The sequence below is a fragment of the Mesoplodon mirus genome, assembly GCF_964341445.2.
Source record: "Mesoplodon mirus genome assembly, chromosome: 11".
Taxonomy (NCBI): domain Eukaryota; kingdom Metazoa; phylum Chordata; class Mammalia; order Artiodactyla; family Ziphiidae; genus Mesoplodon; species Mesoplodon mirus.
In genome coordinates this window covers 73938880-73953241 of record NC_138987.1, presented here as the reverse complement: position 1 = coordinate 73953241, position 14362 = coordinate 73938880, and the positions used below count along the sequence as shown (strand labels likewise).

Here is a 14362-nt window from a genome sequence, read left to right as displayed (position 1 = left end):
AAAAAAAAAAGACTACAACTCCCAGTGAGAATCGCGTTGTCCTAACTATCACGGTGTAAATGGGAGATTTGTTTCCTGCGTGCCGCAGGAAGTGACGTTGCAAGCAGAGCCACTTCCAGAGATCTTTTCTCGCGAGGCGGAAGAGCCAGATCGCGGAGGAGCAAGGGGGCGCTAGGGCAGGGAAGTGGGTTGCGACGGTCCGGCGAGAAAGAGCTGGGGTGCGGGGAAGTTGGGGAGCAGAGCCCGCTAGGTGAGCAAGTAGGGTAAGGCCGCACCGACCGGGTCCGTTGAGAAAGAAGGAAACTGAGCAGGAAGGCAGCTGACGGGCGGATCCCCGGACAGAGCGCTAAGGTTGTGTGGAACGCGCTGCTCCCGGGATGGCGACTGCAGATACTCCGGCCCCGGCCTCCAGTGGCCTCTCGCCCAAGGAAGAAGGAGAGCTCGAAGATGGGGAGATCAGCGACGACGATAATAACAGCCAGGTACGGAGCCGGAGCAGCAGCAGCAGCAGTGGTGGCGGGCTGTTACCGTACCCGCGGCGAAGGCCTCCTCACCCGGCCCGGGGCGGTGGATCCGGCGGAGGCGGTGGCTCCTCCTCGTCATCGTCCTCTTCTCAGCAGCAGCTGAGGAATTTTTCACGCTCGCGGCACGCGTCGGAGCGGGGCCACCTCAGGGGACACAGCAGCTACCGACCCAAAGAGCCGTTCCGGTCTCACCCGCCCTCCGTGCGGATGCCTTCAAGCTCACTGTCCGAAAGCAGTCCCCGGCCGTCCTTTTGGGAACGGAGCCACATCGCCTTGGACCGTTTCCGTTTTCGAGGCAGGCCTTACCGGGGTGGGAGTCGCTGGAGTCGGGGGCGAGGAGGGGGTGAGCGAGGAGGCAAGCCGGGGGGCAGACCTCCTTTGGGAGGAGGAGCGGGATCCGGATTCGGCAGCAGTCAGAGCTGGCGAGAGCCCTCTCCACCTCGGAAGAGTTGTATCCTTAACGTGGCGGTCTGCCCTGGGTGTGTCACTGAAGTTCCCTTTAGCGTCTTCTCAGGTCTATGAGATGAGTAACTTTTCAGAACCGTCAGAACCGCTTGCTTTCACTGTGTCAGTATACTTAACGTAGGCGGTTCTTTGGTAATCCCCACCCATGTGTCAAACTGTAGCGTTATTTCTTAAAATTGCTTTATTGGGTGCATTGCTTTTTAACATGAACGTGTTATGGATGGGGGCCAAGCTAGTGGAATCTAAGACAGTGTAAAATCAGATTTGCAGTATTACATCAGAAGCCCAAGTTTCATTAGCCTTTGTTTTTGCTAGTACAGGAACTTTGCTATGTGAAGTTGCCTTAGATTGTTAGAGGGAGAAAAAAAAATAATTGGCCATAAAAAGTTTGGGGAATACTGTTGCTTATTTCATATTGCAGTGTCACATTGAAAATTGTGAAGTTTCATCGTTCATAATCCTACTGGTTTTATTTGTGATTCTGTTTTTACTTTTCTTGATTTATTCTTAACACATTGCTGCTTTTTTAAAGTTAAAGAAAAAAAAAAAGACCTGGTATCTTCCTCGCCAACTCAAATTCAGAGGTTTGAAATTCATATATCTTTGGAGGAAACTTTAGCTCCTTAAGTTTTCTATTTCTTATGTTCACATTTTGGACATTTTATAACTCTTACTGCTGACAAATGTGGGCTAGGTAGAGAATGAAACTTAACAGCATTTTTATTTTAATATATTGGAAACCATGGGGTTTATGGGAAAGTGGAGTCTATGGAGAGGTTAAGAAGGAAAATAGCAAAATAATCTGGTTTTTGTCCCCTATAATCTTATTCATAGTTATCGTAAACATTCCTGAGTTTACTCATCTGAGGGTTTGCTATTTTAAGACGTGTTTGTAGAACTATGTCTTTAAAAAAATTTTTTTTTAATTGAAATATACTTAATTTACAACGTGTTTCAAGTGTACAGAAAAGTGATTCAGTTATATTTATAATACTATAATTTATTGTAGTAAGGTAATATATACTTTTTCAGATTTTTTTGTAGAACTGTGTCTTGACATATTCCATGATAACTGCATAAAAATAGTTTACGAAGAACATTTATTACTGGTTGTAATTTCCATGGGGTAATGATTTTTTAATATATTCATTATATATGAAACTTATATATAAAGACATTTGTTTGGGAGACACTCAACATTTTTTTCACAGAATACTTAGGACCAAACAGTCTTTCCCAGATGTCGGGATAGGAAGGGGACCAGAAATGTAGGTTTAGGTAATAAGTAGGAGCTTCTGGTGCTAGTGCTCTGAAAAAACTTCTACAATCAAAAGTTGGGTTAGGAGCACTCCAGGATTGTTTCAGAAAAAAATCACGTAGGTATTTAACTTTTAAAAAGAGGGATGCTCTTTCAATAAAGTTAGAAAACCTCTGCCCAAGATATTTTTTTAACCAAGGATTTGTTAGTTGTCAATTCTGAGCCTAAAAACAGAGAGGCTATTTAAATACAAATATGTAAATTTTTTAAGAATACGAAGATGTAACTTCTAATTTGTGTTGGAGAGGCAAATGTAAATAATTATAGTTCAGTGTAAAAAGTTCAAATTGAGGTATGTAAAAAGTACTATGGGCGCTTAAAGTTTTTTCCTAGTTTATTTTATATTAGAGAAGGAAGTGGTACATGGACTTGCCTACCTCCTGCCTTTGCCTTCTTTCTGACCATTCATTCAATACCTCTACCACATACCTTTATTAATTGTTAATCTTACATGTTCTTATTAATGAACAGGCACATGATGTTGTGAAACAAGTATGGGAAAATATCCAGTCTGATTTCTGTAGTAACTTATTAGAAATGAGCTCTCTTGCTGTTTTTCTTTTCACAGATGCTGCACTTAAGGATGATTGTTTTGATCTTCTGCTCATTGTTTTCCTTGTGAAGTATCACTAACCCATCCTAGAGGTGGTATTCTTTATAAGAATTTGTGAAGGAAAACATAGCTCCCAGCCACTTTTGTGTAATGTGAGCAAGCAAAATTTGTAATACAAAATTTTGTTAATCCAAATACCATGATTGTACTAAGTTTAATTCACCTTTCCACTATATGATTGTAATAATGACATTTTACAAATATTGCATTAAGAAAGAATAAGGTTATTCTGTGACTCACTTCCATAATCTAGAAGTGAAGTAGCATGAGTGCAGGTGGGTTTTTGTTTTTTAAAACTTTTTTTTTTTCTGTAATAATTAAGGTATGCTAGATGCAGCTTTAAAGAAATAGAATAAACCATTATTCTATTTAGATTCTATTTAGATTCTATTTGGATTCTATTTGGATTCTATTTAGATTCTATTCTATTTAGATTCATATTCTATTTAGATATTAGATTCTATCAGAATCTAATAAACCAAATAGATTCTATTGCAGTAGTTATTTTCATTCTCATTCATTTTTAATTTTCCTTAGTGAGAGACACTTTGTCAATCAATCTTAGCATATGTCTCCTTCGGATGGCTGCTGTTTTAAACTTTCAAATCTGATCAGAGCTAACGTAATGAGTCCAGTGTCTCATCAGTAGAAAGTCATTCCATTTTCACCTGCAGTTGTAAAGGTTGAATGGCAGTTCTTTTTTTAAACCAGGTTTCAGTTAGAAATTGCATCTTGACCAATTTCAAATTAAATCTTTTAAGTGCTGGTTTCATCCTAGCTGTTCTGTATAGACAGAAGTAGGAGATTGCATTTAGCCTTGAAGGAGATTAATTAGTCATAGCACAGTTGCTTCTCATTTTTCTGTCCTTTAGTTATTTTATTTTTTTGTTAGCATATTGAATCTTTTCCCTTTATGAATGTTTCCAAGGACTCTAGTCATTTTTTTTAAGTTACTGTAGCTACATTGAAAAAGTGAGATGTAAATGCAGATAATTACATAGTTTATGTACAGAGAGTATGTAATGGTGGGGTGGGGGAGCAAGTAATTACCCAACTTCACATAGTGGGTGGCATTTGAATTGGGGTCAATTTGAGGAACAGAAGACCCTAGACACAAAGCTATGCATAAATTGTGATAAACATGGAAGAGGCGAGATTGGAAAGGAATCATGAAACATTATATGCCATTTTAAGGATTTTGGACTCTATTCTTAGATTAAAACAAGGGATGAGATCTGATCAGATTTGTGTTCTAGAAAGATTAGTCTACCAATAGGATGGAGGATGGCTTGTGGGAGATAGAACCCTAAATATCTATCACCAGCCAAAACTATGGGAGTGCATTAGAATGCTCAAAATTGAAAGAGAGAGACTAAGTAGAGCTCACTGGCGAGCACCATTTTTGCAGGAGTTGGAAGAGAAAGGAGTAATGAAGACTTATAGGCAAAAAAAAAAAAAAAAAGGAAACAAGGGGAGAGTGGAGTTATGGAAGCCAAGAGAGAAGTAGTTTACAGTGTTTAATGCTGCAGAGAAGTCAGGGTGGATAAACTCAGCCAGCAGAAACCAGATTCCATTTGGTGGAGGAGTAAGACAGGTAATGAGAAACTAGTATTGTTTCAAGAAACTGAGCTCTGAAGAGGAGATCAGAAAACCAGATTTACTAGAACAGTTTTGCTGCAGAACTGTTAAAGATTTTCAGTTGTAATGCTCATTTAGTTTCTAAAATATTTGGTGGTAATTCCCATTCCTAAATTGGTCATTAGGGAAGTTTAAAAATCTTTGTAGATTGCTTGTCCGGTAAGTTACATAGAAAAGAAACTAGTTGGGGAACTGTAATGTTATATCATAGCCAATTTAATGATCTATAAATGACATTGTATTAAAACCACTACTTGTTTTTTGTTAATTTCTAGGCTGGAGAAGTGAGGTGGAACAGTTCTCATATGTATGAATTAATTTGAATAAAAATTGTAGTTTGGAACTTTGTAGCCATTTCCAACCAAGAAGTTAAGTTTTATGTATCACTATGTTAGAGAAGAAAAAAAAAACAAAAGTAATTGGTTTTAGATATCCTTTTCTTCAGGGGAAAATTAGTTTAGAAGATACATTTTGAATACAACTTAAGTTTTTTTTTATTATTTAACTGCCTTCATTGTCTTAGTTGTATATATGTTGGATGTTAGTATACTTGATGAGCTCTACAATTGTTATGTTAGGTTTTTAATACAGTGTTTCTTATTCATAACTTAGTCTTAACTATTGTCAGTGTTCATTTTTTATCTCTTTTTAAAAATTTGAGACATGACAAGAAACTAATTAAAAAGAAGAAACGTTTTCTTCTGATTATCTGAAGTGTAAATTATCCACATCTGTGACAAACCGTTCAGTTTCTCCCCTCTTCCTTCAGAAAGGAATCTCTAACATCCAGCTCATTATGGACTTTCCTGATAACCTGCAGAAGGAAGGATGCTATAACCTAACTAGGTGTAATACTTGTGGATACAACAGGTAATAAGGGACACTAGTGATTTTGTAAGTGGACTATTTATATGCATACTTGTTAATTTTAAAGTATGGGCACATAATGAAAGTGGGCATTAGCAGCACATATGTTAAATGGCATTTAGTAATTTTAAAATATCAATTCATCTTCCTTGAAAAACATGAAAAAGACAATTCATCTATAGTCTAATGTGTTTTTGTTAAATTAACTGGAAAATTTTTGGAAACTGGTTTCCTTAATATGCTGTTCAGCTAAAAGTTTTGGAAGATCTCCATCAAGAAAACAGAATTATTCATCAAAAAGTGAAAACTGTGGGGAAGAAACTTTTGAAGATTTACTTTTGAAGTATAAGCAAATACAGTTGGAACTAGAGTGCATCAATAAGGATGAAAAACTAGCTTTGAGTAGCAAAGAGGAGAATGTGCAAGAAGATCCTAAAACACTGAACTTTGAGGACCAAACGAGCACTGATAATGTCAGTATTATAAAGGACTCAAGTAAAGAAGTAGCTCCTGAGGAGAAAACACAGGTCAAAACTTTTCAGGCATTTGAATTAAAACCACTCAGGCAAAAATTGACTTTACCAGGAGATAAGAACCGGTTGAAAAAAGTTAAAGATGGTACAAAACAGCTTTCCCTGAAATCTGACACTACTGAATCTAGTCAAGGTAATGGAATTTAAAATTTCAGTTAGTGATGATATTCTTCTTCCTCTAAAGGGGTAACTAGTTGTTTTGTTAGTGTACTTCATTGAAATGATTCTGGTGTTTTATCAGTGAATTCTTTTTGCACTTTCTACGTAGATAGTCATATAGTTGGGTGATGACAGGTTTTGTTTCATTCTGATCTTTCACCACTTTTGGCCTTAAGTGCTGGTCAGGACTAATAATACAGTTTTTAACATAAGTGGTAGTGGGCACCTTTGTTCCCTAACTTATGGGGGATACTTTTGCCATTTACTTTTAGATATGATGTTGGCTAAGTTTTTTGTCGGAGTTCTTTATTGGGTAAAGGAGGTGTTCACCCCCACCCCAGCCCCCATTCCTTGTTTGAAATTTTCAGCATGAATGGATGTTGAAGTTTATCAAATCTTTTTTCTTCATTTATGGAGAAGAGCATCTAATTCTTCGCCTTTAATTTATTAGTGTAATGGATTATATTAATTGATTTTTGTAGTGTTAAACAACCCTTGTATGATTGGGATAAATCCAGTTCATGATATATCATTTTTACACATCATGGATGTGGTTTGTTAATTTTTTCTTTTCCTCTTTTTTATGAACGTATGATTTATATACAGTAAAAATTTACCCACTTAACTGTATAGTTCTTTGAGTTTTGACAAACGCAAGCAGTTGGGTAACCATTGCCAGCCATCACTATTATAGAACAGTTTCATTAACTCCCACCGATTCCCTCCTGCCACCAACCCTACTTGGTAACCACTGGTCTGTTTTCTGACCCTATACTTTTGCCTTTTCCAGAATGTCATTTAAATGGAGTCTTGTGGAACATTGCCTTTTAACCCTAGCTTCTTTCCCTTAGCATAGTGTATTTGAGATTGATCCATGTGGTTGCATATGTCAGTAGTTCATTCTGTTTTATTGCTGAATGTCCCGTTGTATGGCTATGCTACAGTTTGTTTATCCATTTCCCACTTCAGGGACATTTGGTTCTTCCAGTTTGGGGCAGTTACAAAACCTTCATAGATAAAGGTTTGCTAATGTTTTGTTTAGGATTTTTCACGTAGGTTCATAGCTTGTAGTTTTGTTCCTTCTTTTTCCTTACAAGTTTTAGTATAAGGTTATGATGCTCAGAATGAGTCGGGGAGTGGTTTCCTCTTTGTTCTCTGGGATAGTTTTAAAGTTGGAATCATTCCTGGGATATTTGGTAGATCTTGCTGGTAAAATTATCTGGGCCAGAATGGCTTTTTTTCTGGGAAGGTTTTGAACTACTGACTGTTTGTTTTCTATTTCTGGTTAAGGCAGTTTAGGTGAACTATTTTTCTTGTAATGTGCTCGTTTCCTGAAGTTGTACAGTTTATACTAAGTTATTCTGAAGAATCTTACCTTTTTATTATCTGCAGCAGTTATTAATTGTGTCTCCCATCATCTTTTAAAAATTTCCCCAGAAATAAGTCCACAGCTTTTAAAACTCATTAATTTTTAGCCTCTCTACTATTAACATCATTTGGGGCTATGAAACTTCTACTTTAGCTGCATCTCAGTTTGTCATTTGTAAAATTTTTCATTCAGTTCTAAGTATTTTCTGATTTTTGTTATTCTTTGGCCTGTAGGCTGTTTAGAAGTGTGTTTCTTAACTTCCAAAACACGTAGGTTTTTTAGGTGTGTTTTTTGTCATTGAATTCTAAGTCAATCACATTCTCAGAGAATGAGATCTATATAGTAGCAATCTTTTGAAATATTTGTAGAGACTTGCTTTATTGTCTAGTATGTGATTTTTTTTTTTTTTTTTTTTTTTTTTTTTTTTTGCCGTACGTGGGCCTCTCACTGTTGTGGCCTCTCCTGTTGCGGAGCACAGGCTCCGGACGCGCAGGCTCAGCGGCCATGGCTCACGGGCCCAGCCGCTCTGTGGCATGTGGGATCTTCCCAGCATGTGGGATCTTCCCAGACCGGGACACGAACCTGTCCCCTGCATTGGCAGGCGGACTCTCAACCACTGCACCACCAGGGAAGCCCAACTTTTTTTTTTTTAATACAATTTTTTTTTTCTTTTACTCTTTTGGAAGTTAGATACAAAGTTTTTGGTCTCATTGATTCCTTTAGTAATTGTAACATGAATTCTTATCAGTGTTTAAAGTTAATCAAGTTATTTACCCTCTCCCTGATATACAAGGACCAGTATTTGCCTACCTTTGCCCATGCATTTAACACTTTCTTGGCTCACTCTTCCTTTGTGTCTAGAATCACTTATGCTTAAAATACATTTTTAAGAATTTCCTTTACTTTGTGTCTGCTATATGAAAAACTTATTTCTGTTTACCCTATTTTAAAACCTATTTTCCTAGGTTTAGAATTCTAGATTAGTTAAGTATATTCTCAGTATATTGAAGATATTTTCTGGCTTCCATTGTTGATTTTGAAAAGTCAGCTATCAGTCTGTTTTTTTTTAATAAAACATTTTTTTAAAATAAAATTATTTATTTTTGGCTGCGTTGGGTCTTCGTTGCTGCACGCAGGCTTTCTCTAGTTGGTGAGAGGGGGCTACTCTTCATTGCAGTGCGCAGGCTTCTCCTTGTGGTGGCTTCTCGTTGCAGAACACGGGCTCTAGGCGTGCGGGCTTCAGTAGTTGCAGCACACGGGCTCAGTACTTGTGGCTTGTGGGCTCTAGAGTGCAGGCTCAGTAGTTGTGGTGCATGGGCTTAGTTGCTGTGTGGCATGTGGGATCTTCCCATACCAGGGATTGAACCCGTGTCCGCTGCATTGGCAGGGGATTCTTTTTTTTTTTTTTTTTTTATGTTGGGGGTAGGAGTTTATTAATTAATTTTATTTATTTTTGCTGTGTTGGGTCTTCGTTTCTGTGCGAGGGTTTTCTCTAGTTGTGGCAAGCAGGGGCCACTCTTCATCACGGTGCGCGGGCCTCTCACTATCGCGGCCTCTCATTGCAGAGAACAGGCTCCAGATGCGCAGGCTCAGAAATTGTGGCTCACGGGCCCAGTTGCTCCGCGGCATGTGGGATCCTCCCAGACCACGGCGCGAACCCGTGTCTCCTGCATTAGCAGGCAGATTCTCAACCACTGCGCCACCAGGGAAGCTCTGGCAGGGGATTCTTAACCACTGTGCCATCAGGGAAGCCCAACTTCTGTCTTTTCAACCAGACTTCCAGAAAGGCTTATCTACGCTGACTCCTTTCACTTTACCTGTCATTCCTTCTTAATTCAATGTAGTTTGCTTTTCTGACCCTACCAGAATACTGAAACTACTCATGGCACGGTTACTTTGACCTAATTGCAAAATTCATTTTTCATTTTCATTCATTTTTTATTTCATTCTTCCATTTATTCAAAATTTAGTTGAGCACTTTATTCCAGCCTCTTGGAAGTACATCAGTGGAAAATAGACAGTCATTTATGCCTTCATGGGCTTGCATTTTAAGAAGAGGAGACAGAAAATATGATGACTAAATAACAGTTGTAGAGAGAGAAAAAGCATAGCAGTAAGTAAGTTAGGATGGAGATAGTGGGTACAGGCTGCAGTATTAATGGGTGATCAGGAGAGGCCTGAATTTGAAGGTGAGATTTAAACAAAGGCTTTGAAGATGGTGGGGGAATAACCAAATGGGGGAAAGAGGTTTCTAGGCAAAGAGAATAAATAGCTAGAGCATTGATTTTCTAACTGTGGTCCTTGGACCTTCTTTACCTGGGAACTTGATAGAAATGCAAATTCTTAGGCCCTACCCCAGATCTACTAAATTGGAAACTCTGGAAATGAGGCCCAGAAATTTGTATTTAAGAAGCCCTCTTGTTGATTCTGATACCTGTTGAAGTTTGAGAATCACTGAACTAGAGTAATGACCCTTAGGCAGAAGGGTACTGGCATATTTATGGAATAACAGGGAAACCAGTGCCACTAAAGAAGAGAGAGTGATAGGGAATGAGTAGTGGGAGAGAAGAGGTCAGAGATAACGGGTTGGGACAGATCATGTAGTATTTTGTAAGGTGGTTTTTATTCTGAGTGAAATAGGAGCTGTTGCAGGGTTTTGAGCAAAGGATTGGCATTGTTTTAAATTCTCAAAGGATCACTGCTGCTATGTTGAGAGTATCCTGTAGGGAGTAGACACATCTGTTATATTCAGTGATGTTTTTCTCACTAATCCTGAAATTTTGGGATTTCTCTGCTACTGTACACATCAGTAGTTTCTTACAACTTTCTGATTTTCCTTTTTTTTAAAAAAAAAAAACTTTTCCTTTGTAACTTCTTAACTGTCGATGTCCTCACTGTTCTCTTCTCCTTGGGTGTTCTCAGTTATTATGGTTTTACCTACCACCTATATCCTGACTGTCTCTAGCTCAGTTTAGAATTTCAGGTAATAATTTTAAAAATACTGCATGACTGTACAAGACCAATTTTCATTTCAGAAGTATTGAGTAAGAATTGAAATAGAAATATTTTTATAGAGATCCATGACAGTGGTACGACAGGAGGACCAAACTACATGTTTGGTCAATTAAATCATAACCTGCTTTTATTAATCTTTGTGTAAAGTTAGATTTATGGTCTGAAATTTACGGTTTTTGCTTGTTTTTCAGGTGACATTGTGCTCATTAGGTATCTGCCAGCTTAGTGGATAGTGGCCTCTATGCTCCCTTAAAGGGAGGTGCTGCCACCTTTTATAGATGAAAGAGAGCCTCATCAACTAATAGACTCTCATGACTAATGACTCATAGTATAGGAGAAAAGTTCTTTCTACATTTATTGTGGAAAGTCTGTCTTTATTTTTTTTTTCCTTGTTCATTTTTGTCTAAGAGTTATTACTATTCTCTTATTCTTTGAAGTATGGTCAGTTTTGTTATAAGGTGACATATGCATTCCTGGAAATCACTACACTGCAGAATTGCACAATAAAAAGCACAGGGCTAGGGGCAAATGGTGTTAGGGAAAACAACACTCAGAAACCTTGTCAGTGCACATGAAAAAAGATTGGAATCTAATAAAAACGGTAATGCAGGTTTACACATCAAATGGGTAAAAATGCTTGAAATACTACAATAAATATGTCACTTTACCTTGGAAAAGACCTAAAATGTGCTTGTGGAAGTAGATCTGCAGCTTATGAGTTACTGTGAAGTAGAGCAAGGAAGGTTATTTGAAATTGGACAGTAAGTTGCAATACCAGATGGGGATGGGTGTGCATACACAGTGAACTGAAGTAGCTGGTAAATTGATTACCATGTGTGGGATTTGTATCTTCCTACATGGATCACCTGGGTGCAGCTTTCTGCACTCTCTTAGTGTTTCTTGGATGCAAATTGTACGTAAGCACATGTGAAATTTGTGTTGTCCTCAGATTATTTTCTAATATATCAATCATGTTGCAACAAATTCATATTTCCAAAACAAGCCTTATGGCAGAACTGACCTAACTCAAAGTTTGGTGATTGCCTTCCATTTACTTTTTCTAGGGTACTTGATATAATAATTTTTCTATGTATTGAATAAGTTGCCTATTCTTTTATCAGTAGGTCTTCTTGAGCAATCAAATTAGGATATTTGGAGTACTGGTAGTGGTATTATGGAAAAAAAAAAACTAGGCTTGGAGTTTAGACTTAGTTTGAATCCTAGCTTTGCAAATTCATTTGTGTCATCTTGAGGAAAGATTTTCTTAGTTTTTAACTTAATCTATTTTAGCTATGAAAGTGCCTCTCTCAGTACTATTATACATGTACTGTAACTTTATTGTGTAATTTGTAGAGCTGTCATAGATTAGATAATATATAAATAAGATTTTGTAATAGCTTAATCAGAAATCTGGGCCCAAGGCTAGAATTCTGGAAAATGCGTGGAAGGACTTAATTTGGTTGATACTTAACCTACTTCTGCTGATGCTTTTCTGCATAAATAGAGAACATATCTTTTTTTTTCTTTTTTCTACTTTTTGGCCAAGTCCCGAAGACATTTCTTTTATGAATAAATCCAATACAATCTCTAAATGTTGAATTCATTTCAACTTTTGAGGTCTGAATTAATCATCACATATTCTTTTCTGTGTATTATCTATTCAGTAATGAAGCTTTGTTTCTTGTCTATCTACTCTATAAATTCTGTTCTTATTTGAAATAATTATTTTTAGTTCAGAAGTCATTCTTACCATAGTGCAGTTTTAATTTATAATTTAATATTTTGAATTGTTTTTGCATTATAACTTTCAGAAATGAGGCTGATTTGGAAAGTTTATTCAGATTTTCATTCTCTCTAACAGGATTCTTTCCTTTTGGTTGAGAGATTGAGAAAATGAGACCGTTTAAAATAAATACTAGTAAATATCATGTAGCATTTTATTTTAAATTGATTGTGACAATCTTTTAAAGCATTCAAAGTATGCTGTTTTATTTTAAAGGATTAGAAGATAAGGAACAAAATTTAACGAGAAGAATTAGTGCCTCAGATATTCTATCTGAAAAGGTAAGATATTGCTTTGTGAGATTGGATATCTCTGTAAGACTGATTCTGGCACTGCTTTACTCTGTTCTTTTGAAAGGGAAATTCTGTCTTGTTTTTCACTCTTTTTTTTTTTCCATCATTGCTATACCTTCATTTGGATATAAGCCTTAAAGATAAGAAAATCTGGAGAGACATCTTGGAGTATCTCCACTGGGTTTAATTAGATTACATTTAATTGAAATGTTATATGTATCTATAGATAATTTTTTTGCTTTTTTGGTTTTTGAAACTTCTAATTTTCCTCCACAGATTTTCTTTTCCTAATTTTGGGGGATTATGCTATGTGAGAAAGCTTTGGAGTTAGACAAACCTTGACCTGGTATCCAATTCTAGCTCCTCTTATTAGCTGAGTGATCCTTATGTAAGCTGTTTAGCCTTTGCTTGCCTCTGTTTTCTTTTCTACAAAATGAGTTTAATGTCATCTGTTCTCTGGGTTGTTGTGAGGTTCAGCAGGATAAAGTACAAGAGCATCAAGCACTGTGTTTGATGTTTAATAGGTACTCACTGGCCCAAGCCTTTTGTTTGTTGAATTAGAGATCTGAAATATCTGCAGTTTCTTCTGTTAAGATTTCAGTTGCTTTTTATGGGTAAACTGAAATGATGCAAAGAGCCTAGAAGCTTTAGAAAAGAAAGGGTCCTGAATTTAAGGATGATAATATAATAGATACACACGCATGTGCACACACACATGCGTGCGTTTATATGTGTATAGTTTTGACTATCATAACCATAACTCTGTAAGGTAGGTTGACATCTCTTTTACAGATTCATGTGCATAGATTAAGTGACTTGCCTAAAGTTACATAGGACTTAGGCGTCAGAACAAGGAGTTTGAATGAGGCTCAGTGCGCTTGCTGATCAAGTAGCTGCTTTAAGTAGCATATAGTTGAATGACAGAATCAGTGGTCTCTTTCATTCCAGAAGGGTTAGTAGCAAAAGATAATCAAAGACTTTTAAGTCTCAGTGGAACAGTATGATAACTTTATTTTACTTAAGCTCTGGATCAGCACTGTCCAATAGAATTTTCTACAATAATGGAAATGTTCTATACCTGCACTCTCCAATATGGTAGCTATTAGCCACATGTGGCTATTAAGCACTTGGAATGTGACTAGTGTGGCTGAGGAAATAAAGTTGTTATTCAATTTTAGCTTAATTTAAATAGCCATACATGGCTTGTTGATCCCATTTTTGGATAGCATGGCTATAGGTCTTCAGTACCAAGCAGTAGAATTTGATATGTTTAAGTGACTTGGAGTAAAAAAGACTCACGATAATTTTTAAGCTCATTTGTTACATATACTTCCCAAAAAAGGAAAGAGTAACTGTATCCTGGCTTGGGTAAACTGAAGTACTGAAATATGTTTTGGTAGTTTAATTAGAGATTTATAATAGTCTATATAAGGTTAAACTACTAGGTAATATCCCTGTTTGTTTGTTTTTTTATGTTTAAGAATTAAATAATTTATTGGATTTTAAAAATGTCGTTACAATTCACCTATAAGGGAAAGTTACTGGGTAAGCGGGCTTTAACCTTCTTGAGTCTTAGCCTCTTTTGAGTCGCCCCTCCTTCTCCATATATACACATAAAGGAAAAACATATACAGCTTTGTGTTTAACTTCAAGTAGTGGGGATGCCAAAGGACTCCTTCTCTCCCTCCCAGTAAAGTCTCATGGACTCCAATTTAGAACCTCTGCTTAGGTTGCCTGACATTTTCAGTTATATTTTAGCTAAAATGTACAGAATAGAATAATTAA

General features: G+C 37.0%; 1 protein-coding gene across 2 annotated transcripts in view; it reads left to right on the top strand.

The window, feature by feature from the left end:
* The first annotated feature begins 31 nt into the window (after nt 1-31).
* ZFC3H1 (zinc finger C3H1-type containing) overlaps nt 32-14362 on the top strand; it is a 49226-nt gene continuing 34895 nt past the window's right edge. For both annotated transcript variants that reach the window (XM_082637077.1, XM_082637076.1), the window contains exons 1-3: nt 32-975; nt 5675-6091; nt 12501-12565. In XM_082637077.1, the coding sequence (XP_082493203.1) occupies nt 378-975; nt 5675-6091; nt 12501-12565 (1080 nt within the window). In that variant the 5' untranslated portion in view covers nt 32-377. The remainder of the gene's footprint in view (nt 976-5674; nt 6092-12500; nt 12566-14362) is intronic.